Source organism: Malaclemys terrapin, chromosome 6 (genome assembly GCF_027887155.1).
Source record: "Malaclemys terrapin pileata isolate rMalTer1 chromosome 6, rMalTer1.hap1, whole genome shotgun sequence".
NCBI lineage: Eukaryota > Metazoa > Chordata > Testudines > Emydidae > Malaclemys > Malaclemys terrapin.
In genome coordinates, this window is record NC_071510.1 from 90,317,654 (window position 1) to 90,333,683 (window position 16,030).

The following is a 16,030-nucleotide window of genomic DNA, read 5'->3' on the forward strand; positions in this document are numbered from 1 at the left end:
AGTTATCCCAAGGCTGTTCTGCTGAGCTGCCAGCCATCTTGTCAGCTGTCAAGGCTGTTTGCAATCAAGCAAGTTGTCACTGTTTCTGAGTCTTCTTGAATTGCAAGAAGCCATTACAGAGGTTGGAGTCCACAATCGGGAAGATGTCAGACAGATGGTCAGATCTGACGTCTGAGTTCTCTGAGTGGTGCAGTAATAGCAAAGAGAAGCATTGCCAGTCCCTCCCAATTATTACTTCCCATGGCAAACTGGGTGTTACACCAACCTGAAGCATTCTGGTTGGTCCAATATGTTCAAATGTTGCCAGGCTATTGGGTAGGTATGAGTATCCCCGTGGACCCAGGTCACATACACTGGATCATCCTTCTGTTGTTCTCCAGAATCCAGTAAGGTCTCCCAGACTAGGGTTCAGAAGCACCTTGAGTTTACTAGCTCTGATACTGTTCAGCCCCATAGGACTACTGGATTTACAAATCCTTAGCAACAGTTCTCATCTGTTTTTCCTGAGAGGCCCTAGCACTCCATGAACCACACTCTATGAAATCGCGTGAGTGACTGATGTACCCCAGCTTTCCACAGTGGAAACAGATGATCATTGGTTTAGGGAACACTCCCTGACCTGCTCCCAGGTGCAACTCCATGTACTTCCTCTCTGATGCTCTTTTGGTGGTGTTGTGGGGTGCCTCATGGGGTCCATGAAGAGGGTACCTCTCATTCTGAGACTTCCCCAGGAACCCTCAGCCCTTTCCTGGTAGTTCAGGTCGATTCCTCAGGAGATTGGGGCCAGGCTTTTCTAGGCCTAGGTGGCTCACACTGGTTAGGCCAACCTAACAGCATAAAGTCCTCTGTGACTATGATGGCACCTTCAGTGGTGCTGGAGTTATGTCTGCATATAGTAGGTTTGAATGGTGGCTTGCAAAACCTCTAGATACTGTCTGAGCACTACAGACTCTATAATCTCGACTGGAGAGCAGGAAACCAGATGAAGCAAGTGAGTGGCCCAATCCTTTAGTTGCTGGGCCATGGAACAGGGTTGTGTCCCAAAGGAGAAAGTTTCTATCTGGAACCAGTGCTGGTAAGTTTCCAGTGATCCCCTTGTCAGTCAAAGATGGCAGCTTTCAGGGTATCATAGTCCTTTGTGACTTCATCATTTAAGGCCCAGTAACCTGTCTGAGCTTCCCCAGACAGAAAAGGAACTAGTCATGCAACTTAGTAGTCTTTTCCCACTGAGCAGCGTAACATGTATCTCAAGATCATCATCAGGTCCCAGTTTAGTAAGGTCTATTCCTGACCGCAACAGTGTCACTCTGGAATGGGAGCAGCTGGTGAGCCACTCGTTTATTGCCTCCTGGAACTGTCATTGCTGCTATGGCTGCTGCCTCTACAGTAGCTTGAGGAGCACAGCTTGCTGCTTCTGGGTGGCCTCCTGGGCCTCCTGTTGCATGTCGAGGAAAAGCCTCTGCTGCAGAGCGGTCTCCTCCATGGTTCTCCTTTACAGGAAGGAGGAATCGATCCCATTGCTAATACCAAGTTGGGATAGGTGTGGCTGCTCCATAGTGCCTCTTGTGGGGCCAAGTGTGGTACTGCAGGTGTTCCCTGCCTTAGACCACAAGTTCTGGCAGCCTACTTAGAGCAGGGTGACCATGTCACAAACTCAGCAACAGTCCCTAAAGAGTTAAATAAAAATAAACTCAGATGTTGGCTGTCTGCACCTTTAAATAAACAAACAACATACTTAGTTGCAGCGCTTGAAAATAAGGCCCTGACCTGGCCCTGGGGTTCTGGGCTAGTACTGAGGAGATCCAACTCTGTCACAGTCCTTATCCGGCCTGCTGGCTCCCAATTGGTCAGTTTCTCCTTTTGGCCCTTCTAGGCCTCTAGAGGACTAAGTCTTGCTGGTAGCCTAACTGGGCAGGTGGGTTTTAGAGTGCCAACACCTCCAGCAGAGTGCAGAAAAGGCCTGATATCATACTTAAGATGTTTTACAGCAAGATAGACAGACAGGCTAGGATTAATGAGAATAATAAAACATGAAAAAAGGGTTATATAGAACTGTAAAGACGAATGCTAATTATAAACATACTACATCAAGATTCTGGTTGAATATAAAAATATACAGGAAAAAGGCAAGCAGTAACACAATTTTAGCAACAAAAACAATAGGGAAGGACTAAGTACAGAAAAATAAGGTCAAGCTAATAGTGTGTAGCCCGTTGTTCAGTACGTGTGATATGTTGCTTTTGTGTTTGATACTCAGAGGATAAGAGTCTGCTACAGCTCCCAACTTGAGGACTTAGGCCCCCATCCTGCAAATACTCACTTACTTAACTTTACTTAAATAAGTAATTCAATTAAAGTAAATGATCTTACACTTCTAAAATACAAATTATAATGCAGTTTTACCAAATTGCATAGAAAATTTAATTTTCAAAACTACACTATGCATCATTAAACAGATGTAAAACAAGTCATTATTTCTAGAAACTCCAATTCATTCTGGTTTCTTTCCTTTCTCTGTAACAAATGTGATTATCCACTAGGGTTCTCCCTCTCACTATGTACACTGGCTTTTTTGTGATTTTCTAGGACAATCTGATTGGTGTGTGAGCTTCCCAAGAGAACACAGACAGACACAGATATAAAAACCGCCCATGCAGGATGCTCTCACAGAAAAATCTTGTGTACAGAGAACCCATTTAACTACCCTTTAACATGCAAACCCGTACTGGGGTTTTTGCCTCCTCTTGAAATCTATCTTAATATGAATATTTCTAAAAATCAGGGCTATTCATTACAGGAGTCTCTTTTCTTGACAAGGCTCTCTTGGGACCAAATGGCATGTTTCTTGGGAGCTTAATGGACAGATTTTTGGTCATGTTTCATCTACATGCCCTCTGAAGAAAGGTTCAGTTGCTAAATCTGACTCTAATACAATGATAATCCATTTGCCAAAAAAGGCACAGTCACTTAACCTCTGCTTGCCATCATATGCTGTAGCTAAAACATTGCCTCCTTGTCTGTTATTCCAATGTTTCAGCAGAATTTTAAGCACCAGTTTCTATCTTTATTATAGAGGGAGCTAACTGAGATGCAGTAACTTGTCAAAATTGTGCTTTAAAAAATATGTCGCTGAATTAACTACCAAATCTAACAGCTTCTCCAGTTCCAAACATGGGACCTGACCCTAAAAGGTACTGACTGATTCTTGTAAAGTGCCGAGGGAAGTGTTGAAAGTGCTCAGAACCTTGCAGGATCAGGACCAGTCTAGATTAATGACCTGCATCCTCATTTGATCCACTTTTGCATCAATCATGCTGACTGCATATTGATGTTGATTTTTTTTTAAATGCCGGAACTCCATCTACACCTCTACCTCGATATAACGCTGTCCATCTTACCGCGTTATAGGTGAAACCACGTTATACTGAACTTGCTTTGATCCACTGGAGTGTGCAGCCCTGTTCCCCCAGCCCCGGAGCACTGCTTTACCGCGTTATATCCGAATTCGTGTTATATCGGGTCGCGTTATATCGAGGTAGAGGTGTATTTGCTTAGAGAGCTGGATTTATTGGGTCAAGTCTATCTCCATGCTTAGAAATCCCCAATGAAGACAGCATACTGGGTGAGATTCCACTGTAATTATTTATGACTACATACCTATAGACATCATACCATAACTACCAGCCAGCTGCATAACTGGAGCATCATGATTACAACTAATGTTCATATTCCCAGAAAACACAGGTTTAGAAGAGCTAAGGGAGTAGCTCACTAAAAGAGGTAGCAAAGGAAACCTGTACATATACACAAGCAGACTCAACATACATTATTCCATGGAATAGACGGCAATAGGTATTCACATGCCAGTTTATAACACCAAACTGGAAGGACCTGACTTCTAAAACAGGGGTTCTCAATCTTTTTCTCTCTGAGCCCCTGCCGCTCCCCCCGCCGCAACATACTATAAAAACTCCATAGCCCACCTCTTCCACAACAACTGTTTTTCTGCATATAAAAGCCAGGGCTGGCATTAGGGGGTAGCAAGCAAGGCAACTGCCCAGGCCACATGCCCCATGGGGCTCAATGAAGCTAAGTTGCTCAGGCTTCAGCCCTGGATGGCAGAGCTCAGGGCATCAGGTGTCAGCCCCATGTGGTGGGGCTTCAGCTTTCTCTCCTGGGCCCCAGCAAATCTAATGCTGGTCCTGCTTGGCAGCCCCCCACGGGGTGCCGGGCACCTGATTGAGAACCACTTTTCTAAAACACCTATCTTTTCTAGTTGTGCTTTTCTTTCAGCATACTCAAGAGGATGGCATTTATGGAAGAAATTTATGGGTTTTTTAAACTGAGGTCACCTTCACAATTTTTTCTAAGGTAACAAAAATTAATAAAATAGTAAACAAACCACTAAACAAGACACAGCTCCTTTCTGCAAGTACTGATGCTGCCTTTGGTTTCTAATTTATTCCCAAATGTGGAAGTATGATTTCATAAGTGCAGAAACACATTCCAGGCTGGTCAGAGTGAAACTCCTGTGCCAACTTAATATAAAGAATAAATGATATTAAAATATAAAATATTACAAGAAAAAAAAGAGAAATAGCACAATGCATATATTACAAAACCAGATCATTTCATTACTGCAATTTTGTGTAAACTTCATTCCTCTGTCATGCATTGTCATATCTCCCTATATCAGGCCAGATTCTATAGTCTGTCAAATTCTTTCTGCACTGCTTACATAGGAGGATATTTACTACCGAGCTTATAGGTCTATGCATAGTAGTGTAAGAGTATGCAGGATTGGGTCTTCAGTGAGAACGATGGACTTGATTCTCCAATGAACCCAAGTTTGCTCAGGTGCAGCGGAGAGAAGAGGCTGTCAGGAGGTTGGCTGTGACTCTTTGATTCTCAGCTGCCTCTCCGTGGTGCATGTAAAAGTTGTGGGGCAGGGGAGGGAGCTTTAACTTACACCACAGATGTAAGATACCTCAGGGACCTAACAGCAGTGGAGAGTCAGGCATAGCATTGGGGCAGGTGGGAGGTAAGATCTGTTGCAGAAAGTAGTGGAACTGACACAAAGTGAACCTAAAGCACCTGGAGAATGCCACTGGAGAATTTCTTCCCAGATCAGCTCTACCATTAGCTCCAGCACCTTCTGTGTCACAAACCCCATGTCAGCGGACAATCAAGCTCATCATATCTAAGGATGCCGTCAGAGCCCAGATCATCATCCCTTCCCAATTCCCATAGCAAAACCCTAAGAAGGAGACTACGAGGAGGAAATATTCACAAGGATCTCCTCCCTGAGATTCGCCCCCAATCCCAATATCTACCTCACCACCACCTCCAAGAAAAGGCTGCACCACCTCCATGCTTGGCAGGCCGCAGGTATCCACAGGAGGGACTGGGCCTCTGCAGCTACTCATAAAGAGCCCCTACCACAGGCTCCTTGGCACTACATTTCCTTTACAATCAAACTACCGGGCACTCCCCTGTTTGCAGCTGCTCAAGGACCCCCAGATGGAGGTTTTGTGGGAAAGATAATATAGGCAGGTGAGAGCAAGATGTACCCCCCAAACCCTGCTTCTGACCTAACTACTCTTTTCTCCAGTCTGCCCAGTCTCCACCTCCTCACTGTAGATGCTGAGCACTGAGGAGGCAACCTGAGCAATCTTCCACACAGCAAGAAGGATACCTGCATGCAAAAGGATATGTGGGGGTGATTTGGGCCCATGTCTTACTTGTCTGTACGCATGGGCGGCAGGTACAATAGGCCAGGGAAGGTTGAGCCTTCCCTTGCGCTGCTGCTGGACCCCAGGTTGCGGGTTTTGGCGGTTTCCATGTCTGGGCTTCTGCTGGAGGATGTTTTTATTATGTGCCATGCAGTTTCCGCGGTGACTGAGCAGGCAGTATGTGTTACTCAGCTTCCTGGATTTATCAGTAAACTCTTCGGAATCCAGGTAGATTACTGATGAACCCAGGAAGCTGAGTATCAGATACTGCCTCCTCAGATGCCTAGGAACCTGCATAGCACATATAAAAGCTCAGAGGCAGCTCCAAGCAGCCCGCTGCTGCCTGGCTGCTTCTCTCCTCCCCCTTGACTCCCCACTGCCAGTCCCTCCTCCCCTCTCCTCAGGATCTGGACACCTTTCTATAGAAGTACAATGGCCTCTGTATACTATGCCCCCTTAATGCGGGGAGAAGCTGCCCATCCCCAGGGAATGTGGAGCCACCAAGGGGCAGGGTCTGGGGCTGTGGGACTGCAATGCAATGGAATTGGCTCCTTGTTATGATCCAGGAGGAGCTGGCTAGGAAGAATGGCTGGACTCCCTGCATCCCAGCAGCAGCAGGAAGTGAACTGCACTTCCTGCTGCAGTGACGCTGGGTCCCATGCTCCTTGCAAGGTCCCCGAGCCCTGGGGCTGCTGCTGGGGAGCCTGGAGCACTGGATGCAGCTGGGAGAGATGAATCTTGAGCAGTATAATGTTCCTTTCTAACACAGTTTTACTGCCCCCGTCCCCCCACCCCCGTCTATTATGAGAGTGGCTTTATTGGGTTAGGTGAAGGATTTTCCTAATTGAAGAGATTTTCCTTCCCACTCCTAGGTATCAGAATTTTGCTGACAAGCCTTTATTTCCTCCACCAAACCCCCTTGCTCTGAAGCTAAATGAAAAGTTGCTGCTACTTTTGAAAGAGGTATTCTGGACCTTTTCCATTTATGGAGCTTATATTGCACTCTGTGTGCTCTGAAGCAGGGCAGCTTGGTGTACCTCTTGCAGGGACAATCCGCATATCAGCTGTTCGGGGATGTGAGCAAGAGGGGATTGAAGGGGAAACAAGGATGTGTGAGGGGGCAAGAGGAGGGCGAAGGGAGATGCAGGGGGCAGGATGGGATGGGGGCAGGGACAGTGGGTGCATGGCATGGAGGATGGCCCAGTGCAGGGAAATCAGGGGTTGGGGAAGAATTGTGGAGTTCCGGTGGGAGGAGGGATGTGGGCAGGGAGAGCAATGAGGGGGGGAAGGGGAGGAGGGATGTGGCAAGTGGGGAGGGGGCAGAGGTGGAGTGTGGGTGGGACCATGGGCAGAAGAGGTGAATGGGGAGCTGGCCTCCCCCAGGGGAATCGTCACCCGCTGCCCATGTCTATAAGATGCCACACACCTCTACAGCACAGTCTAAGTGATATAAAAATATACACATTTCTTGTGACAATTTACAACCCTTCATGTTACAGAATACTTTGCTCCACCCTGGGGTTTTGAGTAAATTCCTAAGAAGAAAGTCAGTGCACACATTAAGGTGTATTGCTCTCTCTCTCTCATTCTCTCCCTCTCTCTCTCTCTCTCACACACACACACACAGTCTCACAAAACCCTGCTTGGGTGCAGTTTGGCAACTGCAATATGAAACGATAATCCCTTGAGAGATCACCACATTGTATGTTTGATTTACTTCAAAATAATCAAATATACTCAATAGCTCCTCAGTCTTATGGTTTTCAAGGACCTTAGCTGTTTGTCTGGACTCACCCGCTTATGTAGACGTTCTGCTTCCTCCTGATATGCAGCAAGCTGTTGTTTCCATTGTTTTACATTGGCAGTGGACTCCAGCAGAGCTGCTGTGAGCTTGGCATTGTTACCCTTAAGTGTGGCCAGTTCTGCCTCCCAGTGCTTGCTGATTGTCGAACTACAAACATAGAATAACAATAATCATAATAATGCAAATCACCATAGCATCACGTTTTTTTTTTTTCTTTTTGGCTCTTCATTGCTAAAGTGCTGTCTTTCAGAAAACATTCAACATACAGAAAATCAAAGGGACTAATTAAAAAATCTCACTCCATTGAAAGCTCAAATGAGAAAGGTACCCATGCTGGTTTAGTTGCTCAAATAGTTCAAAGTTCTAATTCTCAAAACACTTAAAATAGATTCCACCATGGAAAAGTACAATTATAAAAAACCTTCAAAGTCCACTTTATCCTACCACAAATAGATGCTTAAGTCCAGGACTGCGTTCTAAAAGTAACTGCATGTGATTTAAAAAACGTATTCAACATAATTCCTAATGATTTAAATATATATGCTTTATATGTAACTGATTTTTTTTAGCTTTAAATTTTTTAAATATATTTTAAAAAAATTCACGCAACATATTGATTTCAGAAAATTAATGCAGTGGTTTGGAGCTACAGTTTAGTCAGCCTAATTATGATATCTCTAGTACAGGAGTAAATCAAACCTGAAGAATATACTCAAACATACATTCAAACATCCTGAATTTATTGGGAAGCTTCTTCTAGGAAGTCCATCCCGGACCTCCTCAAAAATAACTTTATGGGGAATTAATATATTTCCATAAATATGCATCCCTATTTCTAATGCTGCAATTCTGCTTTCCTGTCATCTGTAGACAATAAAAATCAGGTACACTTCTCATGTATGTAACACTGTTCTCAACAGTATGAAAATCATGCATGTTTCTATAACCTTTTCTTTAGGTGTTAAATGGGATAAAAGATGAGGCCTCAGTTCACATAGTAAAATGTCTCAGTGATTACTTCTCAGATTTCATTACAAGATAAAAAAATCTTGCGTGGAGTCTGATGACCAAATCTAAACAACCATAACATTAATTACTATGACATTAGCTACTTTTAAAGGATTATTTTTTCCTGCACCAAGGAAATATTATGCAGCTAAATACTACCTGCAATAAGGACAAGATAGAAATAAAGGTCCCTCTTAGTCTTATTACCCCAGATGGAGACTAAGGCTCTCCTTCACTAAGGGTAAATCTCTCCTGGGATGCAGCTGCCTTCCCTGCACCAACACAAGTGAATCAAGACCAAAAGGTTTATCCCACATTGGCTTCCCTGATCTACATTTATGGAGGTTAAATGTTGTCCAAAGGTCTACACAGGATTTTAAAACTTCAATACCATAGTTGTCTAAAACTAGAGTCCTTTCGACTTCTGTGCATCCATATAAAAATAATTTTTATCCAATTTATAAAAAGACCATTAGAAATACCAGTATTTTCTAGCTTTGCTTTTCACAAATGCTCTTCTATTCTAACCAACTAGTTACAGTACTGTGTTTTAACATGACAATATAAAATAATGTAATAGTGACATTAATTTTCAAACAGAAACGAATATTTTAGATATTTCTCTTTGTGCTTCACAGTTAATTCCTGTAGCAAAAAAACAGCCCAGTTAATGGCTTAAATAAAGAATCAATTGCCTCAGTCCATTCCAATGGACAAATTTCCACATCATGAAAGCCATCACCATAACAATTACACTTTTGTCAGCAGCATCAGCAAAAGAGACCAAAGACTGAATAGGCATGGAGCTTTTATCACTCTACCTCAGCCCTGGTCTACATTACAGAGTTAAGTCGAGGTAAGACAGCTTATGTTGACCTAATTCTGTAAGTGTCTACACTAAAATGCTGCTCCCACCAATGTAACTCACCCACTACACTGACTTAGGCCTGGTCTACGATACAGAGTTAGATTGATGCAAGGCAGCTTATGTAGACCCAACTCTGTAAGCAGCTACACTAAAAATGTCACTCCCGCTGATGTAACATGCCCACTATACCGACCTAATAACTCCACGTCTGTGAGAGGCGTAGCACTTAGGCTGACATAGTTAGGTCGATACAGTGTCAGAGTGTAAACACTGCATTACTTACATTGACTTTAGTGGCCTCCAGGAGGTTTCTCACAATGCCCTAACATGACCCCTCCGGTCACCATTTTGAACTCCACTGCCTGGCGGCCAGGTAGACAGCCCTCCCCTTTAAAGCCCTGCAAACTTTTGGAATTCCATTTCCTATTTGTTCGGCGTGGAGAGTTCACCTAGCAACTGCCCAGCTGACCATGCTGGCTGCACACTGCCTGGAGTACACAGGAGGGGGTGGATCTCCTGGGTCTGTGGGGAGAAGAGGCTGCGCAGGCACAGCTCCGATCTGGCCATAGAAACGTCTATATCTATGAGCAGATCGCTTGGGGTATGGGGAGAAGGGCAACAAGAGGGACCTGCAGCAGTGCCATTTGAACAGGGCCGGCTCTAACTTTTTTGCCGCCCCAGGCAAAAAAGAAGAGAGCTGCCCTGCCGTACCGCCTCCCCCGCGAGCACCGCCAAAATCCCCGCCCCCCCAGCACCATGCCACCTGAAGTCCCGCCCCCCCAGTGCCGCACCGCCCAAAGCCCCGCCCCCCCAGTGCCGCGCCGCCTGAAGCCCCCGCCTCCCTCCGAGCGTCACACCGCGCCAGACCCCGCCCTCCCAAGCACCACGCCGCCCGAAGCCCCTGGCCCCCCTCCAAGCACCACGCCGCCCGAAGCCCCGGCCCCTCTCCAAGCACCGCCCCCCCCCTTCAAGCGCCGTGCCGCCGAATAAAAAAAAAATAAAAATAAATAAAAAATCGAGTGCCACCCTGCCCCAAGGACGTGCTTGGTCGGCTGGTGCCTGGAGCCAGCCCTGCACGTGAAAGCCAAGGAGCTGAAGCAGGCATACCAGAAGACAACAGAGTCTAACAGTCGCTGTGGTGCAGAGCTGCAGACATGCCACTTTTACAAAGAGCTGCATGCCATCTTTGGCGGAGACCCTCCCCTCCCTCCAGGGCCCCGTGCATACTTCGGGGGGGGGGCTGGAATTACAGGCCGCTGGAGTGAACAGTAAGGAGGTGTTGGATGAGTAAGAGGAGGAGTATGGGGGACAGGCGACTGGGGGATCCAGTGGTGCAGCGATCCAGAACATGTTTTTACTCTAGAACAGTCAAGCCAGTCCCTACAGTCCAGCATGGGCAAGCCTGATGCCTGGAAAGGAACCTCTGGTAAGTTTGCAGTTTGCTTTGATATTGCAGGGACACATCTGTTCATTTACTCTTTATTAATCATGCTAGAAAAGGTAGTGAAATAACCAACAGAGGTAGACACACTATCTGCTTCTTATTCCCCTGTAGAGTTAGGCAGAGGGGGTCCTGCAGAACAGTTTGTTTATGTGCACCAGGATGCACCTTGAATTCAGAGATCTTGAGGAAACTTTTCTGAAGGTACACTGCAATCCTCTGCTGAAGGTTTCTAGGGAGGGCTGCCTTATTTTTTCTGCCGTGGTAGGACACTTTCACATTTCACTCAGCAATTACTTAAGCAGACATCATTGCAACACACAAGCTAGCAGCATATGGATCCAGTCTACAGCCAGACATGTGCAGGAGCAGTTCCCTTTCAGCCTCCATTAATCTCAGGAGTGAGATATCAACTAAAATCACCACTGGCAGTGGAAAACGGTGCCAGTATTCAGTTCAATTGCCCTATCTGCATATACTCACACCCGTCCCCCTCATTGTCCCAACTCGCTCTCTCCCTCACAGGCCACAGTCACCATGGCTGCTGGGACAGCCTCTGTGCTCTATGAATCCCAAGGAGAAGTGAGAATATAGTGCTTGCAACTTGTGTGGATGAAGGGGAGTGAGTTCAGTATACCACGTTTCCATTTATCTTGTGAATATATTCACAATAGTGCCTCTGTGCATTGTATCTTTTGCAGATGGAAATGTGGCCTTGAGGGTCTCTCCATCCACACCAGTGGAGCAGCTCAGTCAGATAAGGAGGAGAAGATGCAGGATGACATGTTCTAAGAGATCCTGCAAACCTCTGGTGTGGTGGACACTGAGCACAGGGCTTGGAGGATCACCCTTATGGACAGAATGGACAAGGATGGAGAGGAGAGGAGAAAAGCACAGGAAAAGGAGAGAGAGGTGCAGCAGGAGATGCTAGCGATTTTCAAGTGGCAAACAGACATGCTAGAGATTCTTGTTGACCTTCAGGTTCAACAGACCTGTGCTCACCTCCCTCTGCAGCCCATAGAGAACTACATTCCGGGACTTCCTTTTACCCCCACCCACCCACATTCCACATGGTGTCTGTTATGGAAACTTAATTCATTTTTATTAGTTCACAACATATGCTGGCTAGGGCTGACATAATTCACAGAAAATAGCAATAGGGGCATTTACAATGTTATAATACTACACACACAACACTCATTACAAGGTTCATACTGGGGGGCAAAAAAAAAAAAAAAAATAAAAGCCAGGCAGAGCACACTACAGCAACACACATGACTGTGGCTTACTATTAAAATGGTCTTTCAAAGCTTCCCTGAGCTGTATAGCTCCCCATCAAGCTCTTCTTATAGCCCTGGTATCTGGCTGCTCAAAATCAGCAGACAGCTGCTCCACCTCTGCCCTCCACCGTGGCGGAAGCTTTCCCCCTTTTGCTTCACAGATACTATGAAGCATACAGCAGGTACCCATTGAGATATTTTTTTCAGTGAGGTCTAATCTCATGAGTAGACAGTACCAGCAGCCTTTCAAATGGCCAAAGGAACATTTAACTGTCCTGCTGAGCCTGTAGTTGAAGCGCTCCTTGCAGCTGTCGAGGTGGCCAGGGTACAGCTTCATGAACCATGGGAGTAAGGGGTAGGTAGTGGGGGTATCCCAGGATCACTATTGGCATTTCAACATTCCCAATGATCATCTTCTGGTCCAAAAAGAAAGTCCCTCCATGCATCCCTCACCATACCGCATTGATGTCAGTAAAACATCCCTGGTGATCCACCAGTGCTTGCAATAGCACAGAAAAGTAGCCCTGTCTGTTGATATACTCAGGGGCAAGATGGCCTGGTGCCAAAATTGGGATACGCATGCCATCTATCACCCCACCACAGTTTGGGAACCTCATTGCTGCAAAACTATCCATTATGCCCTGCATGTTGCCCAGAGGCACAGTCCTTCACAGCTGGATGTCATTAATGGGCCTGCACACTTGCATCACAGCAACCCCCTCAGTGGATTTCCCAATTGATTCCTGACTGATGGTAGCAATCTAGTGTTGCCAGCTTCCACACAGCGATCGCCACTTGTTTCTTTGCTGTCAGTGCAGCTCTCATTCTGGTGTCACTGCGCTGAAGGGCTGTGGCAAGCGCCACACACACATCCAGGAATGTGGTCTTGTGCATCCAAAAGTTCTGCAGCCACTGCTCATTATCCCATACCTGCATAACGACGTGATCTCACCAGTCAGTACTTGTTTCCGGGGCCCAGAATGGTGCTCCACCATCTGCAGCTGCTCCGTGAATGCCAACAACCACCTTGAATTGTTTCTCTTAACACAAGAACTATGCAGCAGGTTTAAAACAAGCAAAAGGAAGTATTTCTTCACACAACACACAGTCAACCTGTGGAACTCATTGCCAAAGGATGTTGTGAAGGCCAAGACTATAACAGTGTTCATAAAAGAATTAGATACATTCATAGAGGATAGGTCCATCAATGGCTATTAGCCAGGATGGACAGGGGTGGTGTCCCTAGCCTCTGTTTGTCAGAGTGGGGAATGAATGACAGGGAATGGATCACTTGAGGATTACAGGATACTGGGCTAGATGGACCTTTGATCTGACCCCGTATGGCCGTTCTTATGTTCTATGTCCCACAGTAAGCTACCCTCCAAGGAATTATAATGTTCATCCTGGCTACCCCGGGAACTCCGCAAATACTGCAGGATCAGGTGTGCCATGCTCACAACGCTCATCACAATAGTGTAGAGCCGTGCAGGATCCATGCTTCTCACAGAGATGGCGGACACACAGGCTTGCATGGCTTTTGAAAAGAGGCATGAAACATTATGGGATGCAGATAAAATGGGATGGAGAAAACTGTATCATGGGACATTGAAACCATGTTCCCAGTCACCCGTAAGTGACTCATTTGCCCCTATAAGGCACTGCAAACCCTTCCCAAAACACCCTGCGCTAGATGGTGGCAAGTTGCACAGTGGGATAACTACCCATGGTGCACTACTCTCTAGATTGATGCAAGCACTGCTAGTGAGAATGCACACCGCTGACATTGGGAGCACAGTGTGGATATGCAAAAGTGACTTAATTGCTGCAGTGGCTGTAAGTTGATGTAACTTAGGTCAACTTAATTTTGTAGTGTAGACTTGCCCTCACATGGAGTAAGTTCATCCAGGTTGGGGTTGAGATATATTGGCAGAGCACTATAGAGAAACTGCCCCTGCCTATCTTGTAGTTTCTCTTTGGATAAACAGAGAGCTTCAGCCTCCGGGAGCAATCAATCTGGTATCACCTACAAGCCCTACATTAATATACAATACATACAAAGGAAGGAAAACAACATCTAAGATAGATACACATAGGTGAATGTATTAATGTAAACAGTCGGGTACGTACAGTACCATAAACATACAGCCTTGCACAATGTTGGCATTATACAAATAAATAAAAAAATACGAAAGCATGGGTTGAAAAGCATTTATTTTGCTCTGTGAGTATTATTATGTATTTTGCCTGTTTTGTTTTGTTTTTACAAGAGCAATAGCAACATTTAAAAACAAGTGCTCTCTGCTCCAGAAGAAAAGTGGGTTTGCATGTGGTTTGAACATTGCCTATATAAGCAGTAACTCGTTCTGTGTCACTATTAACCTATCAGGTTTCCTTTTCTCATCCTATGCATATATGCAGCCTACACTGCTGCAAACCTTACATATGAACTGGCTGACAGATTTTTAAAAGATGTTTATGCCATTCTAAACCAGCAGCTGAGGGGTGCTTGTGGGCAATCCAGTACATCCTATGCAATACTTCTTAGCTTTAAACCTGCATTTCACTAATTACATATGGGTTCCCCCTACAAAAAGTGAATAGTGTTGTTGTTTTAAATAAATCACCCACCTCCCTTCCTATCAGAATGTAGAAAAAAATCCTCTAGTATGGCATTTCAGGATCTAGTCAACTAATTAAAAGCTTACAATTTAGAAATGTCAGCCCCCCTCTCCCAAACTGTTAGAGTAAAATGACTAAATTTTAAAACAATGAAAATCCTACTTTCAAAAGTATGAAGATTACAAGGGAAGGTTGTGACTCATTTCTTTCAGGGAAGGCAAGAGAAGTAACTATTGAAAAAGAACTTCTCATTTTTTGCTTCTGTGGGTGATGGTCAGATTTACTTTACAGTGGTAGCAGCATGACAGATGAACAAAATCTATTAAGAACATGCTTAAGGAAGCCAGATCATTCATTTTAATAGGCATTACTTAATTATACATCATATGCATATTTCCTCCTTTCTATCCTGATCCTGCACACACTTATCCAGCTAAGTAACTTAATGCATACAAGCAGTCCCACTGAACTTTACAGGACTAATCACATGAGTACAGTTGCTCAAATGTGTGTTTACATTTGAGGCCCCTTCCTCCTTATGAAACAATTATATGTACAAGATTTTATACGAATGTATTATAGCACATGAAAGCTCTTTTTCCAAATAAATATACAGGCTAATCAAAGACTGGATTGATTATTTTATATTTTAACTTAATGCAGCATAGGTAAGTAGAAATATTTGTTTAATTTTTATATATCCATCTTAATACTAGGTAAACTTAGGAATTATTAAGATTTCAGAAGGTAGATTCTAGCTACTATAAATAATGATACAAGTGTGATCTTTACTGAATGCATTGCATCTGTACTTTTGTATCATCCCCTCACCACTATGCCAAGTAAACAGCCTTGGCCTGTTTTATTACTGCTTGAACACTAGGATAGCGGCATTAAATATTCCTGAAGCATTCATTTTCTAGAAGATTAGATTCAGCAACAGTTCTATTACTGCTCTAGCTATGCAGATCTAAAACTTAGACATTGTTCCTAGAACTTTTTATATATTTAGAATGGGAATTTTCAATAGGACTGCACCAATATGATTTCCCAAGCATATTCTCAGGCAATAGATTTATACAGTGGACTTGAACATCGTTATTTTAATGCAGACTTTCATAATATACTGTTCACAACACACACTGGTATTTCTATAAAGGATTTTACTATGCCTTCTGCAGATTTTTTATGATTACATAAAATAACTGGCCATATTCTTCCTTAATTTGTCTAGTTTTATTTTTGATGATGCAGAATAACTTCACAACTGTTTTGGTA

At 44.5% G+C, this 16,030-nt stretch overlaps 1 protein-coding gene across 1 annotated transcript in view; it reads right to left on the bottom strand.

The window, feature by feature from the left end:
* Positions 1–16,030, bottom strand: part of HOMER1 (homer scaffold protein 1) — a 134,739-nt gene that overhangs the window by 20,074 nt on the left and 98,635 nt on the right. The window contains exon 6 of the mRNA XM_054032977.1: positions 7,527–7,683. Coding sequence (XP_053888952.1) covers positions 7,527–7,683 — 157 coding nt within the window. The remainder of the gene's footprint in view (positions 1–7,526; positions 7,684–16,030) is intronic.